The sequence below is a fragment of the Haliotis asinina genome, chromosome 3, assembly GCF_037392515.1.
Source record: "Haliotis asinina isolate JCU_RB_2024 chromosome 3, JCU_Hal_asi_v2, whole genome shotgun sequence".
In the NCBI taxonomy this organism is placed as follows: Eukaryota; Metazoa; Mollusca; class Gastropoda; order Lepetellida; family Haliotidae; genus Haliotis; species Haliotis asinina.
The window spans coordinates 13,808,126-13,833,922 of NC_090282.1; the positions used below are offsets into that span (position 1 = coordinate 13,808,126).

Sequence of the window (25,797 nt, forward strand, 5' to 3'; positions counted from 1 at the left end):
CACTCCGATAGTCAATGTAATACGGAAATTATACTTGTTTACTATAATACTAACGGCATTCACTCCTGACCCTTGGGTTTTGTGAATACGAAAGCACCTGTGATCGTGTCTCTCACAAGATGGTTGCCGTAGTTTGCAACACGTTCCTAGTACTAAATAGATCGGTTCACATGGTGTTTTCGTTTCAAAATCGATGCTGTTTGTGCTCCCTGAAACTTGAACAAACTGTTTACGTCCAGCCTCAATTCCTTTGCTTACAGAAAACCAATTCAATCAACATACGCTTTAGTTTTCATTCTGGTTAACACGAATGATTGCAATCGGTATCAACAGCTGTTGTTGCTGTTTATAGACACGAGGCTATACTTGTTCTTACTTTGTACAGTCCCAGTAGTTGGTGAAGCTCTCATTTTTTTCCAAATTTATGCTTGCCCTTTGCCGCGACCATGTCTGTGGCCGTAACAGACAATGGTCATCATTTAGAGGCACCAACAGCGTCTTTACGTTGGTCATTCCGTCAATATGGCCCTGTCGCACGCAGCAGTCGAATTCTCAGTTTCTCAAGGCAACCTCATAGGTCCATTGAATCAAGAAATGATTGCTTAAAGGAGTAAACATATATCATGGCATCAATGCTTAACAACAGCCAGGAATATACAACTGTAACAACAAATACAGAGAATATCAAAATAATTCGTTGAATAACATTAATTATATATTGCAACCATACTAGAAGAGTCATTTTCCAACTATTACAATTCAAAGCTAACATCAGTCAAAGTATTCAAAATCAAATTCTACTTCAACATGTGACACATATGCAGGATGAAGTATTACTAATAGAAGAATAGTTTTTTTCGTCAATATGACACACATTATCTTCAGTTACTCGGTTCACTGGACACCTATTGCCAGAGGTTGATATTAAAGAGCTCAGCTTATCAGTCTTTTTAAAGCCATATAAAAAGATTTCAAACGTTTCTCTGATCACTCACACCATTCCACCTGTAACGATGTATGCTTTAGTGTTTTGCTTGTTTGTGTCGTCAGCTGTTGGACTGCCTAATTACCATGGAAAGATCAGATCCGATACCGGTAAAATTTCTTTTCTCCTCTCTATTTCACTGAAAGAATAACCACCTTTAGTGTCGAATTTAACAAATAATGTTTGAAGGAGTTATAAAACAGGTGTAGCAAAACTTCAGTGTTTCTTTCACTTACAAAATTCATTTTTGTTATTTAGCGCAGATATTATTTGCTGTCTTGGCATCCTAGAATTAGGGTAGATGAAGTAAAAGGACTGATTTTGCGGATGTACAACTTCTTCATCCTGTATAGGCGACGTTTCGACATCTGTTAGAGCTTGTGTGTTCTACACATGCCTGTCGAGAGATTAAATGCTGTCAACTCATATGTTGTGCAAAAGATGAACATTTTCCTGTTTCGCTAGTAACTTCAATTTCATCATTTGCAATATGTCCTTCTTGTATTGTATGACGCTAAAGCTTCATGACATTTCTAGGCCTCTTTTGTTCTGGATTCCCAAACACTTTCAAAATTGAACCCTGGTCTCCGACGTGACGAGCGAACGCCTTAACCACTAAACCACCCCACCAGCCGTACCACACATAACAAAAGATTGTGTGAAATGCTGGACTTCCACTTGGGGAGTATACAGAAAAGTCATGGGCGTCGTCCAGGGTACCAAGTCTATTCCAGACCTTGCGGATCTGTTTCTTTATGCGTCGAGTCAGACGTTTACCTTTGGCTGGCAAATTCCAGTCAAGGTAATTTGCGCAAAGGTATAACTGAAGCTTGAGATATATCGATGCTCAGTAATGAAACAGTCAAAGCCCACAGATTCATTTTCAGGTCACAAGTTCACAAAGACGATACAGCCTTTTCCACAATGATACGAAACTAACTTGGGACAATACGGCAGGGACTGCATTAGACTGACTTTATTACTTCACTCATGGAATATATTACTACATCTGTTGAATGTGTTATTACACCTGTGGGTAATTACGTGGAATAACTCGTTACATGCTGTCGTCTCCACGAACCGCAACGAACACCACATCCTCAGGACGAGCGGATGTAGTTGACCCACCTAGATCTGATAGAAATATACTTTCTTATCGAAAAGGCATAAAGCTCAAAGCATAAACCTATCCTTTACAAAAGGTGAATGTTAGAAGTGTGTGGATCATAAATGCCCCTGAAAGAGTAACGGAAGGAAGGCAATGCGAGTGTAGAAGTGAATTTGCAGAGATTTTAATGTTTAGCTTCAAGTCTTATAGCCAGGAGCTTCATAACACAGCTTATCTGTTATGCCCAAAAGAGCGACCCAATGCGATTACACACGTCAGTTAAAGCTAGTCATTCATTCTGTACAGTTCCCCCAAGGGCCATAGCTGATCTGAGTGAATGCTGATACACAAATGAGATACAGTGGGATTGATACGTTACAGATGATGGGATTGCCCCATTGTTACGGCACCTTGTATTTGGACTGGCATGACAGGACAGATGGCAATAATCACGCAAAACTATACCCATGGAAACAGTATCCAAACCCCCTAAAGTCACTTTTTTTCATATCACAAATATGTTTGTATGGATATTTTTATTCTGCGGACACATTTACATTGTTTTGATCAGGCGCGTGCCACAGTCAAAGGCAAGCATGCATGTGTCTGTCATTAAGCAAATATCAAGTTTCAGTAAACTCTTCTTACAGTTTGATATCTTGACAAATCAACTTGCGTCAAGGTATTGGTGTTCGGAGTGCTGGAATATCAGTGAGGGCCATTGCAAAAGGTGTTGGTTGTGTATAGGCGACTGGCCAGAAAACATTGACAAATCAATGACGTTGAGGACTGATAGTGTCTGGGTCGATTATGAGTGACAATACCCAGACAGAATGCAGTCCTTCTTGGAATCACAAGAAATGGTATGTGAAATGGTATGTTGAAAACAAGGTACCTTTCACATAATCTGTCCATCAGAACGGTACGGCATCGGTCAGACGACCTATCATATGTCCATTATTTCCCGACTAGAAGGCAGCACGGCAAACTGGACGTCAGACTCGACGTTACAGGTCAAATGGTTTGAGGCCATAAGGAAGGGTTCACTGGTCCGACGGTTTCTTTGACTGATGACCGAGCTTGTGTTTGGTGCCGCAAATAACTGCAAATCCACAACGGAATATCTACAAGCAAGTATCGTTCCGCCGCGGTCCACTGATGGTGTTGGAGAGTCTCTTACGAGACTGTAAACTTCGTCGCCATGATAGACCGCAACGTGTGCGCCGTTGGTGATTTCATACCTCAGCATATGTCATATTTAGGCGGCTGACTTTATGTGCTGGGGATTAAGTGCCTGACTCTGAGGGTGCAGTTTGGAATCCCGGATGGGACTCAATCCAAACAAAGTACAAGAATTTGTACTTTACTAAGAAAGAGAAATTCCAAATCTGACGTATGTTGCATTCGACCACTTTCTAAATTTCATCGTGTAATCATTTCATACCTCGTTACACTACCTTCGCTGGAAATCTAGATCTCAACCACACTGAAAATGGATGGGACATTATGGATCGCAGAATACTCCAGAGAATCCTCATGTACAGAATATTGATGTACTGCAACAATCCCTCCATCAAGCATTACACGCAATACCTCATTGTAACATATACCATCAAATACAATTAATAAAAATGAGGAGAGTTGGAGATGCTGTTGCATCTGGCTGACGTCACAAGATATTGACATAAATATTTGTTGGAGTTGTATGCCAGAATCTTGAAAATATCCGGTCTTGTTAAGTTACGTCATACGACCATACTTGTCAGCACAGACAGATTTTCTTTTCTTGCGATTTCATTTGACATTTGATCAAACATTGAGAGTCAGTGTTTCATGAACGTAAGTGAAATTTTGGTTTGAAGAAGTTCCTTTGCAATGTGTAGTAATCTGAAAAGTATGTTGTCAATGCGTATATGAAACACCTGTCCGCAGAGACATTATCAGGGAAATAAAGTCTCTTGTATTTCATGTTTTCTGGCTTTTCAAACAAAGACATTTTCCCCCAGAGTTTGTGGCCATTCGACATCTTCACTCTGATCATGACGAAGTCGAGAGAGACACACCCAGAATGCCGCGTCGCATAGTGCTGGAAGTCGAACTTAGCCACGGAAGAGTAGTCTTTAATCTGACAAGATCCGAGCGAGACCATCACGAGATTCCAGTTCTAGTTCACCAAGGAGGGAAGGTCATTCATAAAGATGTCCAGGAGAATTATGTTCGTATATATTTACGTCCATCGCACCGACAATTCACTATGGCATCAGCTGTACTGAGTAGACATTTCTTTGCTTCTCTTGATGTTTCAACATGATGTCTAAGTGTACGATGTCTCGGTTGAGTAAAAGTATTATTTATCCGGTAAAGTTACAAAGCGGTTGAAGGAGAATGCGTCACTAGTTGGCCATTTGAAGTAATGGTCCATAAATCCATCTCACTATAAAAAATATAATTATGCAACACGCTTTACAAAAACTATATGTGAAATCATTAAAAACGTTTTCCCTTCATCTGTGTAGGATCAAGCCGTTTATAAAGACCAAAGACTAAATGCTGCCCTGATGGTGGAGAGGATAGAAACGGATAAGTACAAAGCTGTGAGTATGTGAAATAATATGACCTTCGGACAGTTAACGGAGTTCGGGATTACTACACGTGCAGCCTAAGGTAGCACCATACTTCACATTCGGTGAGTTCATAGTTTCTTGACACTTGTCTACAATTATTATTCATGCCAAGCATTAACAGACTGAGGTATGTATTAAGCAATTATACATTCAGGCGGGTGTGTTCAACATTGGAGAGACGCCTTACAATATCTGGCCTGAAAAACGACACAGGAGAAGCGCCCTAAACACTACAGAAGCCCACGCGGTCAGCATCCTGTTCCACATCGACTTCAGAGGTGATGCTGAACTCAACGACGTCTACTGGTCGAGGAAGGATGAATTCGACAGACAGATGGGTGAGATATTCAAACAATGTGTGCCCTGGTAACTATGCTGTCCGTGAACATTAGTTAATATAAATGTTAAATTCTAAACATTGCCATATACCACAAAGTTGTTTAATATACATGGTTGAACTCTCACTGTGTGTTGAAGTTGAAAATTTATATAATAACATGAATAAGGAAACATCGGGTAAGTCGCAAAAGCGACGGTAAATACATATAAATGTGAATGTAATTTATTCTGTTTATTTCAACCACTTATATTGCAACGAAAGGTTCTAAGGACCTGATCATCATCATCATCTTCAAAGGGGTCTGTCACATGAAGAAACCATGTCAGACGTACATGCGTGTAGGTCAATAGGTATATGCGATTCTTTTAAAAGCATCTGGTAATCATAAATTCCTTGTTTAATAGATTATAGTAGTAGAAAGTAGTTTAAACAGTAAGTATGAAGTATCTGTGTTCTGCAGCGCTCCTGAAAGGTTTTAAAGCATCTTTTGGACGTCAAAAGAGATCCAACGTCCAGCAGCACACAGTCGAACTGTGCTTTTTCTCTGACAATGCTGACTGGACAAGGTGAGAACAGTATACGACCTGAACGAACAGAAATACTGAACACTGATACGGTTCATAGCCATAACAATAATTATGGACGAAATGTTCATGTTACAAAAGCAAACTGGATAATTATTTAATCATGGGTTATTTCACCTTCCAAAATCAACTTTCCATTATTAGGAAACAAAATCCCACCTGCTATCTCAATACGTATCTTGTTTGATCAAGACTACTGTAGGCATTGACTTAGTATTGCTTTCATAACGGCACATACTGTGTGGACAGCATTGCAAACTGTAATGAATCATAATGCCATATGTGCCACCAAGTGTGCCACCATGTGCGCCAGTCGATTCTGTATAGGCAGAATACGCTCATCTAACTGACACCTTCGATGATTCTGTTTTAACAAAGACTAAATCCGACTGTATTCATTCAACATATTATTGTAAATATACCTGCACAGAGGAACACTACACAGGTCTGCAGAAACAACATTTGCCACCTCGTATCAGGTCCCTTGGTCTTGCTTTCTTGGTTTGCTGTTCCAGAGGCGAACCTACAAAGCAATCTTATCTGGAACTGTCAAGTCAGATTTTCTGACCCGAATGCTTTGATTTTATGTGTAGGTTCCTGACTGAAGCTGGCGGCAACCCTACTGTAGCCGAGTCTAACCTTCGACTGTTCTATGCCCATTTAGTGGAAGCGGTAAGTTTGTTTTCTGTAAAGTAATTTTTTGGGCACGCCCAGGATTTAATGACAGGTTTGCATATTTATCGTGAAGTTTTGTCTCTAAATTAAAAACGAACATAGCATACACATGAAAACTTTGATGTTATCAAAGGGACGGTGTTTAAATGATCACTTTGCAAATTTGTTACATGAATCAAACATGCAAACATCCTTATTTATATACAGATGTTTTTCTTAACGCCACTGGTTCAGAATTCCTGTTGGCGCCGATAGTGTTGCAAAGTTTGTCGGTACCAACCCTACTTTCTGTCTTTTTCATCACTGTAGTAAACGTGTGAAACCTGCATTGCCTGCAGTCTTCCGCCCACATGGAACTGGCACGCCGTGATATGACTCGCATAGTGTTCAAAGCGGCGTTAATCCCTGTATGCTGAAGGCTATCTGTTTTGTTAATTTCGTTTTTTTCTGATGCGCATTTTCGTAAGATTTGAAAAGTTAATATCGCCCAAGAAATATGTTCTCGTGGTACTGGATCCACCTACGAATATACAATTTCCTATCCGATGGTACTAATACTTAAACGGTTTGAAGAGTAGACACTGTTAATTGTTAATTGTTTAATGCTGTACATTAAAAAGGGTAAAAGTCTCTGTTTGTAGTCTTATAGTAAGCAAAACGCAGGGTTCGATTTTTGTGTTTGCGGCATTTTCAGGAACACCGTGAGCAAACAAAATACTGCCTAGCTGAAGGACATAACCGTATATCACGTGGACTCATATGGTTATGTATATCGTCTTACGTTCAATATTTTTACAGTGGTCTAACACTATAAGTTGTTCACTGGTCACGAGGGGGGCATGGGTTGATGTACCCTCGATGTTTGTTTATGTTCTCCGAACCCGGGAACATAAACAAACATCGAGGGGACATCAATCAATGGGCCCCGAGGGTCCAGTGAACAACGTATTTATCTTACCGAAAACCTCAATGTTAATTTTGAACTGTTTGAAGTAACCTGTGTGAATCAAAGGATTCGAATCTTACATTTTGCTGTTTTTCCCGCAGGTATTGTCTTAGTAAAGTCGCTGCGGTGAAATTCCACTTCTTAATATATACAGGGACTACATTTGAACGTTTTGTCAAAGTTTATGTTTTTAGAATGCGAGGCAAATCATTTCATAGCCATCGCTAGATTTTGCAGACGACACAACAGAATCAGTTATCTCCCTTCCATCGATTTGCATTCGCAAAAAAACATGGCTAATTTCCGTGCATTGTGCATCATTCAATATTATTCGAGATGAAGAAGTACTACCACAAAGTACCGATTGAGTTGCTATTGGCGGCGGGGTACATTGAAATGTACGTTCTTGGTAACATTGCTGCATACTAGGTCATTGTAACTCAGGTCACAAGAGGAAAATGGGATGGCCACTATACGTAAATATTTACATTTCAACTGGATACGTTTTAGTATAGTATCACACGTTGCAAGAAACGATGAAATTGTACAACATGAGAAATTACCTTATGGCGAAATGATGATCCTACCCAGAATGTAATTTCCTCTCGGATTCCAACCTGACCCTGCTTGAATAGATGCAGTTTAACTAATGTTATTAACTGAGTACCAGTCTCATCTTCAAATGTAACGGAACGTCTGTGACAAATGACACCATTTTATCTGACATGACGGCAAGTTCATTTAGGCGTTCGTCTTCGAGTGTTTTGCAAAACGTCCCAAAGGCAACGTTTCAGGAGCATCACTGCTCTTTGATTGAAAACCTGATAGCCACGATCACAGATACATTAGTTTTACATTTCAAGTCATACACCAAATATTAACGTGATTTGCAATTTCGTTATGTGTATAAATGGCGACATTTATGATGAACACAATCTTCAGAGGTCATTTTCGTAGCACATTGAGTTTCGTAAAGATGACAAACATACACTGTAAAGGTGTATTTGTGTTGGTGATATATTTTGAATCTTATTCGATTTAAAGTGAACGTTAAGGAAGAGACCCAGAAATAACCTTCTTGGTGGCCAGAGGATGAACAACGCTCACTCAGTAAATAGGTGGGACTTCTTGTTACGGTATTTTTTGTATCAGTCTGTTAGTTATCTGTATTTGATAAATTATAAATAGATCTCAACCCTTCAGCTCCTTTGTCACTGTCGTTGCGTCTTCAGATGAACGTGCGGTATGCGAACCTACCCGTTGACCAGGTCTGCATCCAAGTGGTTATCAAGGGGCTGAATATATTCATGGTGGGTGCTTAATTTCTTTTTTTTTCACAATCAGCATGTTTGTCATGCGTAAACACACATATCGTGTGACAGCATTCGCGTCAAAGTTCATCTTAAACCACAGTTTAGATTAACCATTGAGCTATGGTTTGTTTAGTTTGTTGTTTTCCGCCGCGCGCAGCAATATTCCCGTTATATGGCATCTGAACAATTGATTTTGGATCCCCAAATCAAGTAATCAGAGTGTCAATCTACGGTATTAGGATACGATGATATGTGTCCACACAGTCATCGCGTTTCACCTTCCGATCTCGTTAGACGAATCTTACAACAAGCATGGGTTGCTGGAGATGGTCCACCGGAGATCCATTCTAACCCGGATCTTCACGGACTTTGGATAATTACGGATTATGTGTCTCGAGTAGTTGGAGGGTGTTAATCCCGAGCCGTTACAGAGGCACTAACAGCATAAATTCACAAGGGACATGTCAACAATAATCCCAGCGTTTCGAGTAGATTAATCTGCACATTGTTCACTGATATTTTAAAATAGAAGAAGAAACAAAATTGAAATTCAAGCCTGAGCAAACGTGTACACTGATGATATAATCATTAGTGAAGTGATAAAAGGGAATGTCGTATTTGTCAATATTTATGTACGAGAACTTCCTATGACCAGACACCATTAAGAGATGTAATATATCTATAATTATATCTCTCTATATATATGACCCGCAAATCAACTGTATTTCTGATGCTGTATAAACTTCATTCAAGATGGCAAATACACCATCCTGGATTTTTGACTTCGTCAGCCCAGCTGGTACCGTAAACGCGTCAGCCGCTATACGTCAGATGTCGGGAGAGACGCCAGGAACGACGGCACGTGCCGCGGATCAAAATATGGGAAGGCCGTGTGACCATTTTATGCTTTTCACCGGGTGTGTAATATGTACTGAGAACTACGGTATAGTATAGACAGACAGACAGACAGATATTTATTTAGTGTAAATACCACTGGTTCATAATACAAACATACTGACACTTAAATTCTGCGCACTGTACAGAATACATTATAAAACGTGGAATGAATACATATACTTCAGCTTATAAACAGGTTCTTAACCGAGTAACATTCTCCGTATTCATATAAAACTTACTCTTTGCATATATATGGATAAATTTCTTCATTCCGTGAGTGAATAATTATAACTGTCGGCTACATTTCTCTCCAGACGGAATCTATTTGGTTCGAGTGAGGCTTCGATGATGGTTGGTAAGTGGTTGAATATGCACCGTTGGATACATTGATACCACGTTCAGTGAATATCGAATTCACACCAAAATAACAGTTACTTCACATAATGTTAGTGTGTTCGCTGTTCTATTTCTTTGTATTGAAGGGTTTTCATTTCGGAGAAGTTAAGTCAAAATAAGATATTTTGTTTTACACACTGGAGAAGCATGCGGTGAACGAAAGGATTTGTTTTATACCGTGAAAGTGTTTCAACAGTGTTAAATTTCAATTATGTGGAATAATATAATGCATGGCACGTTTACACTCGAGTGTTTCGGAATGGTAAAAGACTTGTGTCAAAAATATACCTTGGATTTAGCAAGTATTCCAAAACTTATAAAATCTCTCAGACACGTCTGATTTCTGATAATAATAACATATTTGATCAAGATCCCTGGTTAAATCTCGTCACAAACAAACATGATATGCACAATGTCTCTTCGTAAGACTTAAGTAGAAGCAACCTGGCCTTTCTGGGATTTTTCATATTTGTTCGTACAAGACCCCCATCGGACACCATTTTCAGTTTATCTTTGGCTTTATCTTGCTATTGGCTCCGTGGTATGGTCCATGGTCGATTCCCGACAGAGCTACAGCCAATTTGTTTTTACGTAATGTGAATGAAATAGAGCAGAGACTGATTAAACACCAACGAACACATTCCCTCGCTCTGCCCAGTATATGGTAAATGATGGCTCAGACTATGTTTGTTGCAACTGAGAAATATTGTCCATCTAGGGATGCCATGTTGTGCATATATGAAACACATTCATACCTACTAAGATGGTAACTTTGTTACAGATATCAGTGGTATCGCTCTGCAAGGTGCAATGTGTTCACCTTTAAGTGTGTCAATCGTAGAGAATGACAGAGACGGATCAGTCTGTCTGGTAGCTTCCCATGAACTTGGTCACTCGTGAGTAGAAGAGAGAGTGAATGAGTGCGAGGGTTATGGTCACATCGGCAATATTTCAGCCATATTGTCACTTCAAAAGATATATTCTTATAACTAACGCAATTAAATTGTAACGCCTTCCAACGAAGGACAATATAACAATTAAAATATCACAGACAGAGAATAAATTCAAGTGTCACGTCTTCTTGTCTTGAAATGTACCAAGGACAATAACTGATGAGATACTTGTCATTCATCGCCTTTGGCGATTGGCTGTGTACTTGTGTTTCAACTACTGTGCATTATGATGTTATATGGATATGCTATTACGTATACAGGTGAGACGTTAATAAACATTTGATTGACTGCTTGAGTGACAAGGTTAGCTGGGTACTGATTAAGATTTATGAAAACATGACGAAGAAGTTCCAACTCGACTTCAAGTGCTTGGGTTGTGGAGCCGATGTTCTTTGATCTTCTTGGTAGGGTGGCGATTATACGTGTGGGTGATTGGGATAAGAACTGTAGATATTTATCCCTGTGGATTGACTTTCTATGGGCACTTGTGTGGAGTTTGTTGTTGTTGTCCTTTTCTGCTTCAGCATCGAGGAATGGTAGCTTGTTGTCAGTTTCTTGCTCCATTGTAAACTTCATGCATTGATGTTGGGGAATGAGGTGACTGACAAGGCAGCTAGGATTACCAGCTGGGTTGATTATGACAAAGGTGTCATCCACTTTCCGGAACCAGCATACTGGTGTGATGAGGAGGAGGGCCTTTCTGTTCTGTCATGTAGATCTCGGTGATGATGGGGGAGAGAGGTGAGCCCATGGGTAGTCCATGGGTTTGTTGGTAGATTTTATCAAACTAGGTGAAATATGTTGAGCTTATACAGGAATGGATGAGAGGGATGATGCTTTCCACACTGAGTCTGAGATAAAGGCTGAACTGATTTACCTAATGGGGCGAGAAGGCGTGCGAGATGCTTGTCGGTATTGTAGAGGACTGTGTTTCTGGAATAGACGAGGAGGCGGGCTTTGATGGAGTCTTTGTGGACCTTGATGGTGGTCTAGGATGGGGAACTGTGAGCTGCTTATGTAGAGTCAGTGCGATCTCGTTTTTGTCCCAAAGTTCTTTCAAGAGGTGTTTGTGGTCTCGTTGACGCCGGGCGGTAGGGTCTTTCTTCAGCTGCTCCTCATCCTAGACCACCCTACACCGAGCAACCATCAAGGTCCACAAAAACCCCATCATAGTCCGACAGCTAATCAAAGCGAATCAAGAATAACCCACCCTTGCCCACTGGCTTCGTCATCTCTTATCACAACAAGCCTCATGTCAACACACTGTACCTCACCCTCCTCTGTTGTATAAACTCACATTCTTGCCACGTATATATTTCTCCTCGTGCATATCTTTTGCTTGATAACGGTGTTCGAGTCTACACCGAAACGTCGCCTCCACTGCAAGAATGACCTTGTATATTCATAATAGTTTTCATCCTCGACTCGTTTTACATCTAGAATGATGTTGTATTAACACAAGCAACAACTGCCTTCACTACTTTGAACCAGCTGAATAACTGATTCTTTCGCATACTAAAATAAATTAATGTAAATCATGACAAATTCATGTTACAGTCTCAATGCCCAACACGACGTGGATGCTGGCTGTGACGATGCAAATGGATTCATCATGGCAACACGTTTCTCTTCCCCAAGTGCTGCAAGTCCGGGAAACTTCTTCAGGTTCTCCACTTGCTCCTCTGCCACTTTTCAGGCCTTCTTCAACACACTGAAGTAAGTCCGTCACGTTTACCGCCATCTTCAACAAATTTAAGTGAGTCCGTCACGTTTCCCGCCTTCTTTAACACACCGAAGTACGTCCGATCCCGTTAGTCGCCTCTTACGACAAGCTGAGTCGCCTTTTATGGCAAGCATGGGTTGCTGAAGGCCTATTCTACCCCGGGACCTTCACGGGTCTCAACACACTGAAGTAAGTCCGTCACATTTACCGCCCTCTTCAACACATTGAAATGTGTCCGTCACGTTTACCGCCTTCTTTGACACACTGAAGGACGTCCGGCACATTTACCGTCTTCTTCAACACATTGAAGTAAGTCCGTCACATTTACCGCCATCGTCAACACACTGAAGTGAGTTCCTCACGTTTACCGCCTTCTTTAACACACTGAAGTAAGTCCGTCACATTTACCACCATCTTCAACACAACGAAGTAAGTCCGTCACGTTTACCGCCTTCTTTAATACACTGAAGTAAGTCCGTCACATTTACCGCCCTCTTCAACACATTGAAATGTGTCCGTCACATTTACCTCCTTCTTCAACACACTGAAGGACGTCCGGCACATTTACCGTCTTCTTCAACACATTGAAGTAAGTCCGGCACATTTACCACCATCTTCAACGCAATGAAGTAAGCCCGCCACGTTTACCGCCGTTTTCAACACATTTAAGGAAGTCCGTCACATTTACCGCCTTCTTCAACGCAGTGAATTCATGAAGTAAGTCCGTCACGTTTGCCACCTTTTACAACACATTGAAGTAATGATTACACAAGGCATTCAGAAAGTGGTCAAAAGTAACATGTGATAATTTGGAATTACATATGTATGTAATTAAAGTATAGTACCAGTTCTAGTACTTTTTAGTTGGGATGCGGGTTCGAATTGCGAATAGGACTCAACAAAAATCGTACTTTACTAAGAAAGTATAATTCAAGATATAACATGTGTTACACACTGAGGTATGTCCGTCACTTTCACCGCCTTCTTCAACACAGTGAAGTAAGTCCGCCACATCTGCCGCATTTTACAACACACAGAAGTAAATCCGTTACTTTCGCCACCTACTTCAACACGCTTAAATAAGCCCGTCACTTTTACCCCCTTCTTGAAAACACTGAACAATGTCCACGACGTTTACCTCCTTCAACACGCTGATGTAAGTCTACTACGTGTAAGTTCAAAGACTTCTTCAATATACCGAAGTAAGTTACCTACCCTGTCGCCATTCACATCTCCCTACGTATGTCCACCACTTCTGCAAAACAACGAAGGAAGTCATCAACAATTACCCTTGTATTCAAAACATTGCAGAAGCTTTAAAATTCCCCCGCCTGTTGCCCCTCACCGCAAAATAAAAGCTAAGACCGCTACTCATGTACATATATATACACACACATAGATAGATAGATAGATAGATAGATAGATAGATAGATAGATAGATAGATAGATAGATAGATCGCATTAAGCTGACACGGTCGATGCTGAAACTGGAAGTGTGTTCAAAATGGCGTTAGACCTAACTCATCTATATGCCAATATTTCTTCTTTCACTTTGTTCAAGCGCTAGGAATAACAACTGCGCCTTGGTAATGAATGTTCCTGGAGGGCCAGTTCTTGACACCGGTGGAACGATCGCAGGCCAGCGTACCGATGCTGACGCTCAATGTGCAAGGTTCATGCCTGGAACTCGGTTTTGTCGGGTATGCAAGCACTTCTTTCGTTGTGTTACATGCAGGTTACCACGTTAAAACTATCAGCTGGGCATCTTTGATGTGACACCAAGCAACAAATAATATTGGTATTTACCAAGCATGGGACTAACACTACGTACCCATGTGGAGATTCGAACCCGGGTCTCCGACGTGACGTGCGAACGCTGCAACTATTAGGCTATCCCACTGTGATGTGAGACACCCGAGGCAAAAGCACGCGCCTTATATATAATATAACTGTTCTGGGTTTCTATAATGTTTCTGGGTGAGACTATGCTGAAAATGTCCATGCGGTTGTAGTACCTTGTAGTACCTTCTAGAACTCTCACTCTACATATAGTCCCTACTTTGTGCCAACAGGAACAACGTTCCATCTTTGATTATAAGCAATCACAACGATGTAACTTACATTTTTACTCGAATTTCGAGTTTCACGGTTTGAAGCAGTTGGAATTTTCACTCAACTGCAGTTTCTAAACATACAAACCCACACAACTTAATCTCTGTCCACCAAACTCAAATTGTCTGCTATTAGGGTCGACTTGTTAGAATATTTGGCACTTCTTCGAGCCACCTATAAAGACACTTCCACTCGTAAGTTGTTACATGAACGAACAGAAATAAAATCAAATTTAATACTCTGAGACCACCTTTGTTGCTATGCAATAATAGCAGATAATTCAAAGGGAACTAACTTTGGATAACCCAATATATTCTGAGCCATATCGCGATAACCGTGTCGCAAGATCCTGCACTAGCATATACCGGTTTACCGGTAGTACTGAACATCCTGTCTACTATAGTTTGAGTCTTACACCGATTTCAGTTTATTTTGTGAAATGCGTTTTCCGAAATTTGAGTAAAAACTCAAACTCACGTCAGAACACGAAAAGACTCAAGTTTGTTTCGAGACATCGGGGCCAGCACAAGAACATCACACGTAACAGTACAGTCTGTTTGCACTGAAAACGTACGTATGAATTTCACTTTACTCAAAAAGTAAATCAAATAAAGTGAGGTATGTTTTAAACGAACCACTGAGGACAAGTAGCTCCAAGTTAACACCCATCACGTACATTTGTTTCACTGTTCCCCCTACTGCGCTCACCCCCTTGTAATGCAACCAACAATGGCTGTTTGAATCTGTTTGATCGTTTGTTTAACATCTTTTATCCTAAGCTGAATAACATTATGAGATTTAAATGTTCTGTTGACATGGTAAAAATATATATTATTTAATCTAACTTTTTAAGAAGTGAAATTCATCTTTACGTTTTCACTGCAAACAACCTATAAATTGAATGTTCATTGGAGAAATGAGAATGAAATCTTACTACAAAGTGATACATTGAACTTAGTAATAATAATCTAGTGATCTGAGCATGCAGTGAGAGGAATTTAGTACATTATAGAGGGACTTTTTGAAAAGGGAATGGTCTTCATATTGAGGACAGGTGAACGCGGATGGATGCACGGAGAACGGAGAACGCTCATTTCATGATCTCACTTGTAACAACCATGAACTTGATGCATATTGATTTCGCAGATACTAGCCGTCTTTCTAGGATTAGACACCATGTGTCAGACGATTGGGTGTAGTGCGAATACTGGGCCCGGTGACAGGTGCGAGTTTCTGGTGCCCCTTGACAGAACCAGCTGCGGTGACCGGAGGGTATGCATAATTCCTCTAAGGAGTCAATAAACATGAGAAACATCGACCACAACATGATGGAACATGGTTACCAGATGGCATATATAAAATATGATAAACATCCAGTTACTGCGTAGGACACGACTCTGAACTGGTCCAGCTACGGTAATTAGAGAGTATTTGTAATTTCAAGAAGGACCCAATTAGTACGGTGGGATAAGGCTCTCGAGAGGTCCAGCTACGGTAACCAGGATGGGATAAGGCTCTCGAGTGGTCCAGCTACGGTAATTAGAGAGTATTTGTAATTTCAAGAAGGACCCAATTAGTACGGTGGGATAAGGCTCTCGAGAGGTCCAGCTACGGTAACCAGGATGGGATAAGGCTCCCGAGTGGTCCAGCTACGGTAATTAGAGAGTATTTGTAATTTCAATAAGGACCCAATTAACACGATGGGATAAGGCTCTCGAGTGGTCCAGCTACGATAATTAGAGAGTATTAATTTTGTAATTTCAATAAGGATCCAAATACTAAGGTGGGGCACGCCCCTAGATGCTTTGTAGGTCCATTTACCTAGAGCGAATATATGTGAAATTTTTCTGATGATCAAATTACTACGATGACGATGAGAAGGGCTCTCAATGGGACAACCCGGAGCATTCAGTAGGCATGTAAAATTTCACTTAAAATTAACAAAGTGAGATAACGCCAGCCTCCCTCCCTCCCCCCCCCCCAACACTAACTTAAACGGTCACAAACAATGTCTCGGGAAAATGGTAGGGCATCTGTGTTCCGATCCACGTTGAGTTTCAGCGCATTGTAACACCTAACTGCAAGCATATCTGACTAAATCTATACCTACATGTTCATCGCCCTAGTGACATCGCATATTGAGTTAGAGTGTACTACCATCTGATAGAAAAACGTTGTTTAATTAAATTTTATCTCGTTAATTTCTTTCACCGCGTAATGCTACGTTTCTTTATGAGTGCATTATCTGCCCTGACCGCTCATTAAACACGGAAAGATATGTGATGACATCAAATGCTAAACCGTACCATAAATGTGAAAATACAAAATGTTGATATTGTCTTTTCAATTAACATTTCGAGCAATACCATACAAGCCAAACACGCACTTTCTACGTTGCATCCATGTGTGAGTTTTCTCTCTGCAGTGGTGTGTACAAGGCCAGTGTGTAACGAACAATGCAGCACCTGCCAGGCCAGGTAAGTTTGTTCTCACTCTCGAGCACAGGGGTAGAATTTGTGAATTACTAAGAAAGTGTGATCCCATATACCGGAACAAAAGAAACGTTACGCCTTTTTTGTTTTGCGTCTAAATCGATGACATAAAACATTTATTTATTTATTTATTTATTTATTTATTTATTTATTTATTTATTTATTTATTTATTTATTTATTTATTTATTTGTCTGTTTGTTTGTTTGTTTGGGGCGTGTCAACATATAACATGTCGCACTTTCTAACTGCCACTGTACTTATACCAGCTTAGTTTAATATTGTTAAGAAGTGATAGTGTACATATTCTTATGAAAATAATGACTGAAAATCCTAGACAACCGCTAGAAAAACAATAAAAATGAATGATGTTTCATACATGTAACCAATGTAATCCCTACTATATTATCATATATAAGATATATATGATATATAATCCACGCGTAGTTTACATTTCGGAACCAAAGCTATATAGGGCGTTCTTTCCAGCCAATTGTCCCCAGGGTGACGACCCGGCTATCGGTTGTACCACTGCCCTTTGTGCCTCGGAACCATTTCGATGCTGTCAAACCTGTCAAACAACTCCCACTCCCGTCATATCAACAACTGCTTCTACAACGACTCCTGCTGCAACCACTGTGTCAACAACTCCTGCTGCGACCGCTGCGCCAACAACTCCTGCTGCGACCGCTGCGCCAACAACCCCTGCTGCGACCGCTGCACCAACAACCCCTGCTGCGACCGCTGCGCCAACAACCCCTGCTGCGACCGCTGCGCCAACAACCCCTGCTGCGACTGCTGCGCCAACAACTCCTGCTGCGACTGCTGCGACTGCTGCGCCAACAACTCCTCCCGCAACCACTGCGTCAACAACTTCTGTGACTACCGCTGCCCCAACAACCTCTTCTACAACCGTTGAAACAACCACTACTACATCAATAACAACAGTTTCCTTCACTATCTCTGCGGGGACACAGCCATCTGTTGAAAATGTTTTCTTACTTTCGTGCTAGGTTTTAACTGTTGCTGTGAAAATGTGTGAATGTCTACATTTTTCTCCGACACATATTCGGCTAAACCCAATGAACTAAACATTTGCGGAGTGTATATTCCTGATTATATAAAGTCATTCCGAAACTGCATTTGTATGTCACTTTGAACAGACGATAAAACACACCGGAGAAGTGTGAGCATGTGTGTGAGCGTGTGCGTATCCATCTCTGTGTGACTCTTTGTATGCTGCCGTAGATCAGGACCAGGAAAGGCCGTGTGAGCATTTCACACTTTTCATCGGGTATTGTACCAGCAACGACGATATAGAATAGTGTGAGCTTGTGAGTATAGAACTTCACACATTGTACCCGTATGGAAATCGCACCCGGTATATAACGCTTTAATGATTTTAATTACGCACAGCCGTAGTATCTATGTCGTCATCATGCGTATGACATTACAGTAAGTGACAACATAGGGGACATAAAGCGAGTGAGTGATTTTGGTTATACGCCTCTCTCAGCAATATTCCAGTTTTATGGCTGCGGTCTTAATCTGCTCTTGATATTTGTTCAGTTTCCAATCCAATATGCGTGTGTGTCATACGTCGTAATTCACGTCATAAGCTTATGAATACAACATTCCACGTTGTACGTGCAGACATGCACACAATTCAGTGCATTATCGAACTGACCACGACTGAAAAACTTCAAACACTTCACAAGACGTATTTGTTCAACACAATATAGGGGGATGAAAATGTTTTGGGATAAAAATGTTGTGGCACAAATACATGGGGGGTAATGGATGCAGCAGTACGCGGAGGAGGGCTATAGAAATGGACGGAAGTGGACTATAGAAGTAGACGGAGGAGGGCTATAGAAGTAGACGGAGGAGGAATTTAAAAGTAGACGAAAGAAGAGTATAGAGGTAGACGGAGGAGGGCTATAGAAGTAGACGGAGGAGGGCTATAGAAGTAAACGAAGGAGGAATTTAGAAGTAGACAGATTGTGCAACAGACTCATATAAAACAAGTCGGCAGTGGATACACAAGTACACGGTACGACAATAGAGAATTGGGCGATAGAAGGATGAAGAGGTGGGACAGATGTAGCGCAAAGGTTTCAGAAGGGGCATTAAAGAAACGCAAAAGTCGAGAAGAGGGTGTACGGAATTGAGTGGTAGGGAAATAAAATACTAGTAAGCAGTAGGAAGACATAAAACTAGACGATAGTGGAATATAGAAGTATACAATAGCTGTTACAAAACAAGACAGTAGAGGTTTGACTCTGCTTTATACAGTATTACAGCTGCTGTATTACAGCTACAACTCAGTGAGGACCAGAGAATCCAGTGATTAAACACAATGAGATACGATGGCAGACCATGTGATTATGAATCACCATCAAATAGTGTTGATGCCAATTTAACCCCATAGGGGCACCCATCATAAACATATGACGACTTCATTAACATATAGGCACTTTCATTGATTTGTGTCTGATATATCAAAATAACCGATGGCGATATGCATGCAACACTTTATTTTAGGATGCTCAGAACAGATCGAACTTTCCATAGGTGCGTCAACGTACGAATAAACGTATTCTAGTTTCGAATAGAATCCTAGCAATATATGCTGGCCGTATTAAGCGACTTCATGGTTAGGATGGTCTGCTTTGTGAGCAGCGGTGTTCTTTGGTGCTCACAAGATCAACCACTCATTTTGTAATTACAGGTTATGTGGTCGGGATATTGCCGAACGTCTCCATAGATGACAAGCAGCCAAATCTATTTTAGTGATGAATTCGAAGGTTTAGATATTAAGGACTGACAGTGACAACGCAAGGGTAATTTTGAACCGGATACATGGAAGGGATAAAACCCATTCCACTTTGGAAAGCACTTCCCATCAGAGACCCCATGCACGAGTCCTTAAAGTAGTTCTCGAGTAAATCACAGGCATGTGCTTCATGAAACATTTTGTATCAAGAATTACAGGTGTTAAAAAGTGCTGTATAAATGTAATGGAACTCTATTACATGCACGCATAAAATTAAGAAGAATAACCGATGGAATGAACATATTAAAGACATGAAACCATATGCACCGATGCGGTGCGCTTAATTTATTACCATCATAAGACATTGCAACTGCTGATACAGAAGGCAACATGTTTTGACATGTAAATGTGTCATACATGAAAGAATTAAGAATTTCCTATATGGAAATAAAATCAAAGAGGCCGTACTATATTATCCGATTCACTCTTTGGCCTACCGAAGAAAATAATCGGTGGTAAGGTTCGGAGGACGATGAATCATACCGTGGTCTTTTTCTGTGGAATCTGTGCAGCGCATGTAGCTGAACATGGCAAGAGCTGAGACGTTGACGTGCATAACGCTGCTTGACAGTCACAATTTGAATCATCCCCATGTGGTCACTTGGCTGTGGAGAGAAATATGTAGGCTAAGTACGTCATGGGAGAACATTCACATGTTTGTTTGATTGTTTGTGTCAAGATAAGACTAGGGTCACAGGAACCGATGCGATATCGCAAGTAATGTTTACTGTGTGCATACACGTGTGAATGCTTGTGAGCGAGCGAGGGAGGTAGTGTGGTGTGTACGTATTCTAACTTCTTAAGTGAATCTACATCTCAAGCGGTTACATAATAATATTATCCAAATAGTTACAGTATCTGTAAAGGCAAGAACAAAAAACATGAGTCGCGGCTTGGTTATCGTGCGTGTGAGTGTGTGAGTGTGTGTAAGTATTAGTACTTTATAAGTAAATACGTCACTCTAGCAGTTACATATCCAGATATATAGTTCAAGTTTCAATAAAGGCAACAACAACAAAAAAGACATGAGTTAGTTTCAAGCTTTACATTGCTTTTTTATCTATAGATCCGATAACCAGCACCAACACGATCAACAGTCACTAAGGAAAGTGACATTTTCATGGATGTTTAATTATTTAGAAGAGAAAATGTGCCTAAGACGCCATCGGGTTATTGCCTGAGTTTGCGGTGCAGCAGCATTGTAGACACACACACCACGTACACACCACCACTGCAAAAGAAACATTGAAATGTAAGCACGGCATGGTAGATAAAAGGGTCACGTGTTTCGGAAATGAAGCAGAATAGTTCAATCTATTCCAGTCAGAAGGGGAACATTCCAGGGGGACTCCTTTAGTCCTTTTTTATCTTTACATCCTTGAGTTTTTTTTAAAAAAAATAAAGCGGAGTGTTGATAAGAATTGCTGGAAGTTCCTGTCTGCAGAACAAATGAAAGAGCGAACAAGTTTCTATTCGATATGTTTTCAATACATTTTACCGGAACTATATAGCTAACATTACGAATTGAAACCCTCTTTTCTTTTCTTAAAAATGCAGATGTAAACACCAACAAACACTTGTTTGTCCACCAAACAAACTCTCTGAGGCATCCTGACACTTCCCTGTATATTACAACATAATGGATTGGTTTTTTTTCAATAGCTACTTTCACAATACACGTATCTTTCATACAGAACAATAAATATCAAATGAACTTTACATGTCTTAGATTTGTTTCGGAGGACTTACTATGCAAATTTGAATTAACGTGGTACAAATTATACTTGCGAGACGTACGCGAATATGGGATGTGTGGTTATTATTATTATGTATGAAGGTGTGTTACAACGGTAGAGGAACCGTTTTGAAAATATAATATAAATATGATATTGGTTTGTGTCTAAAATAATTTTAAATAAATATTTTGCAGATGATATTGCTGCTGCATAGTTCATGTTGCATTCACATGTTATACTATTTAAAGTAACAGTATCCACATGTCAGTATGTCAGAATTACGATGAAAGATGAAAAAACATGTCACAACCATGTCATGTGTTATATAGTTCCATCATCAGCTGTTCACTGGTCAGGAGGGGGACATGGGTTGATGTATCCTCGATGTTTGTTTTAATGAGGGGAACATAAGGAACATCGAGGGTACATCCCCCACTGGCCCCAAGGAACCAGTGAACTGAGTATTTATCTCTAGATTTTGCAGACAAGAAAAACTGATTTAGAGTTATCTCCCTTCCATTGATTTGCATTCGCAAAACATCGGTAATGTCCGTACATCATACTTGATTGAAAGTACCAAAGGAGTTGGGCATTCCCAGCGGGGTACACAGAAATGTTATTCACATGTAAGCCTGCTACATCGAAAATAATAGAAGATACATTGTTATGTTTATTTTGTACACAACAGGTAAAACCATCACAAATTCAAAAACTTTTCGAAAGTAATAGTTAATCGAAAAAAGATCACCTTCTTATCGCCACAAGATGTCTGATCTAAGGGAATTAACTCAAAGCATGGCCTTCCAACCTTGGTACAGCAAAGTATTCCAGACATCGACTCAAGATTGGTTCCATTTTCGTAAGCTGAGAAATCCTGGAATTGAAGACTCTGAGCATGAACACCCATCAAAGACTGATTACGCTGTTTATTTTATTTCGAAAGGCTAGAGCAAGAAACGTTCACATACGAATACGTTTAATCTGCCTAACAACTGGCCTCTCAACAAGAAGTAAGAAGTAACTGACCCACTTCTATACGCCTTTCAAAGATTTACCTGAAGTATTTTTTAAGAATAAATGAGTTGATATTTATGATTTTCACATCATTTGTAAAAGCAAGTCGTGATAAAACATCTTTCAATTTTAAACTGCTGTTTACCTACAATACCAGCGATGCAATTGACAATGTTATTATCACAAATGATAGAAGGCGATTGTTGTATGTTACAGTTTTCATCTTTCATCATATTTGGAAAACGTGTTACTGAAACATCATATGTAAATTCCAGCACGTGATAATACGGTGGCCAGTGACGATTCATTTTACTTTCGTTCACAGTTTACATACTCTGCAAAATGACGACGCAGATCTCATTCGTGCTGCACACTGTTGATCGCCATTAATCGTCTGACCTGCGCGTCGTCCGTTCGTTGAAAGAGAGGAACCGGTTATAGAGGTGTTGAGAGCGCATACCTTTCTAGAGGGAAAGCAGAGGTTAAAATATATTTTCGTTATGTTAAGGATTGGTGATCGTTTCATCGTTAATCGTTTGCAAGCTTCACATAAGGGTACACGCTGTCTAATAACTATCAGTCAAGTTCAACAGGTGATAACGTTTGAGTACAAAGGATTCAGACCGCCGTCCTCTGTCTAACCTTCCCTCTAGAATTCTCCATACTAAAAACTCAGTTTCCCCTACCGAACTCCAAAGCCATTTCATGCCTGTTTCTTACCGAGGACGTATAGAACGTTACCTCTTTAACTCGTCAATAATTGATAAAAGATCAGTTACTCGAGTAAAGATGAGAAGGCTTTAAGGTCGCCACAGAACAGGATGAAAAGGTCCAGGGATTGGATGGAGCAAGTGGAGAGGGGAATCCTTATGATGAAGCTATTACAAACTGCTCATCACTGCTGCAGTTACTTGAAAATCCGGCGCTGAAAACCCAATCTGAAACACCAAGTCAAAATACATGTCATTGTTAAAAGGCGTGGTTCTGACAAAAGTTCACAAGTTTAGACTCACAAATGTAAATATAACCACCTACTTTAGGCAAGTGTTCTAAACTACTGACAAGTAAAGGATCAGTTAGACCGTCCCACAGGCGGTACACTGCAGTGAGCAATCCCATTTGGTTTGTAAAAGGTAGAGTAGGTGTAGCCACGTGCACTATGTCACGATAAAAAAGTCATTGCGCGCGTAGCTGCGCAGGCCTTGCCTATAAGACTCTTACGTGGTCGGTGTAGCACCTCGGTAACATTCGGCCAACCTGAGGTCCCTCCGCTCACAATGGCAATCGGCGGTGGGCGGCACTCATACATGATAACGCACCTCAACTGTCAGTCGGTGTTCATCTTTGTCAGCCAGTCCTGCAAATTATTCCATACATAAACGGGTGTATTGTAAAACAAAGTTGTGTACTGTTTTCGAGCATTACTATCGATTTCTGCGGATTTAACACTGGATTCACAACTTCTGTGGAATAAAACTAACATTGATTGCTTAAAGTTTCTAACAACTTACGCGTCCACATCTACAAGAACATATATATGATATCGCTCGAGGGTCGATGATAGAGAAAACAGCCAGAAAAATGGTTTCATGTGAACATAAAATTGCCTGACTGAAGACGTGTAAATCCACGTTGAACAAATAACCTCGAATAGCCACAAGACAAGAAATAACGTATCGCGCTAACGATAGTCTGAGTAGTTTTAACACTAAAAACTACACATCTATTTGACGATTTAATAAAATCCCCCTTATCAGGGGTGTGCCCGGGGTCTCCACCGGGAGCACAGCACTCCTGACATTCTGGGTAATGCAGAAGGCTATGTATATAGCTACATTTTGGGGAAATCTGTAATCGTTTTGGTTGGGTCCGACTAGGCAGTGTTTCCAGGGCGAAGTCCCTTTCGCAGTATGGACTGCGTGTAGAGCCCTGAGCTGATAATGAGCGTTGCCAGGGTCACCCGAACCACCTCTCTTGCATATTTATCTAAATCTGAAAAACATAATGGTAATAATCCATTTATCCTGCGCCCTTTTCCATGCACTATGCATGCTCGAAGCTTTCACACAATCAAGGTATTATTACCGCTAGACGGTGTTAGTCACATGAACTTATCCCACCGGGTACCCATTTTCTCCAGATGCAATAAGTATATATAGCTGATACATAAGCATGTTAAAGAGAAATATAACACCACCTACCGGGAACACTATACTGTGACTCGTCCATGAAGTTGACAGTCTCAGCCGACGGTGAAATTCCAAGCACTGTTAGTCAACAACATCTCAGTATTTGATGTGGAATACGTGTCATAATATTCTTTCAAAGACCACCTATCCTGCTTGACAGGGTTCATGCTGATGGTGTTATATCATGACCTCTCATAAACGTGACGTCAGACCATCATGGTATATCCAGCCAATCAAGGTGTAATGGATATTATCTACTCATTCTTATTTTTATCTGGAGCTGGGACGGTTTTATCTGAAAGGCAGAGCTGATCGTCATTGTCACTAGCTTCTCTACATTTTACGAGCCTCGGGGTGTGTGATAATGTCAACGATAACCTGGTCACTCTCCACTTAGATCTTAATTTCAAAACATAAATGCTTATCATGCAAGATGTTTTTTTTTTCAAATGGCCGTCAACCAGTATGACATGATCCCTGGGAGGACGCTCCATACTCAGACTAGACTCATCGTAAAATGGTGTGATCATCTTAAAAGTCCTCAGCTTTTTCAGAAATTCGAATGTATAAGCTTAAATGTAATGATTTTACAATTATTGTTAAAAAATCACATCTTTGAGTGTAGTGTATTACATTAAGCTTTGGCTGCATGTCAATAATACTTTTTTATTTATCATTGAATTAGTTCGTCAAATTCAGCAACGTCTTCGATGGCATCCAACATCACCCGGTAAATATTATTTATCTATATACATGTATACATGATCCAGTTAACCGGACGTCTCGCTATCCGGACGCTTTTCGAGTGAAACCAAAACGTCCGAATAAACCCCGGGGTTGGACTGTATAAATGTCCTGGGTCTGAAGCCTAATACA

General features: G+C 40.4%; 1 protein-coding gene across 1 annotated transcript; it reads left to right on the forward strand.

Moving 5' to 3' along the window:
* Window positions 1-1,013: 1,013 nt before the first annotated feature.
* LOC137279242 (uncharacterized) lies at window positions 1,014-18,285 on the forward strand. The gene is made up of 15 exons (XM_067811745.1): window positions 1,014-1,095; window positions 4,100-4,308; window positions 4,610-4,687; window positions 4,872-5,055; window positions 5,518-5,623; window positions 6,235-6,313; window positions 8,495-8,572; window positions 9,329-9,492; window positions 9,787-9,827; window positions 10,650-10,764; window positions 12,379-12,537; window positions 14,106-14,244; window positions 15,803-15,928; window positions 17,082-17,133; window positions 17,636-18,285. The coding sequence occupies exons 1-15, from the start codon at window positions 1,014-1,016 to the stop codon at window positions 18,157-18,159; spliced, it is 2,136 nt and encodes a 711-aa protein (XP_067667846.1). The 3' UTR covers window positions 18,160-18,285.
* Window positions 18,286-25,797: the final 7,512 nt, after the last annotated feature.

What these genes read in the sequence shown, in the direction of transcription:
- LOC137279242 (XM_067811745.1), top strand. Translation starts at nt 1,014, where the DNA reads ATGTATGCTTTAGTGTTTTGCTTGTTTGTGTCGTCAGCTGTTGGACTG. An exon ending in CATTTTATGCTTTTCACCGG is followed by an intron (nt 9,493 to 9,786) that starts GTGTGTAATATG and finishes ATTTCTCTCCAG; the next exon opens with ACGGAATCTATTTGGTTCGA. An exon ending in GCCTTCTTCAACACACTGAA is followed by an intron (nt 12,538 to 14,105) that starts GTAAGTCCGTCA and finishes ACTTTGTTCAAG; the next exon opens with CGCTAGGAATAACAACTGCG.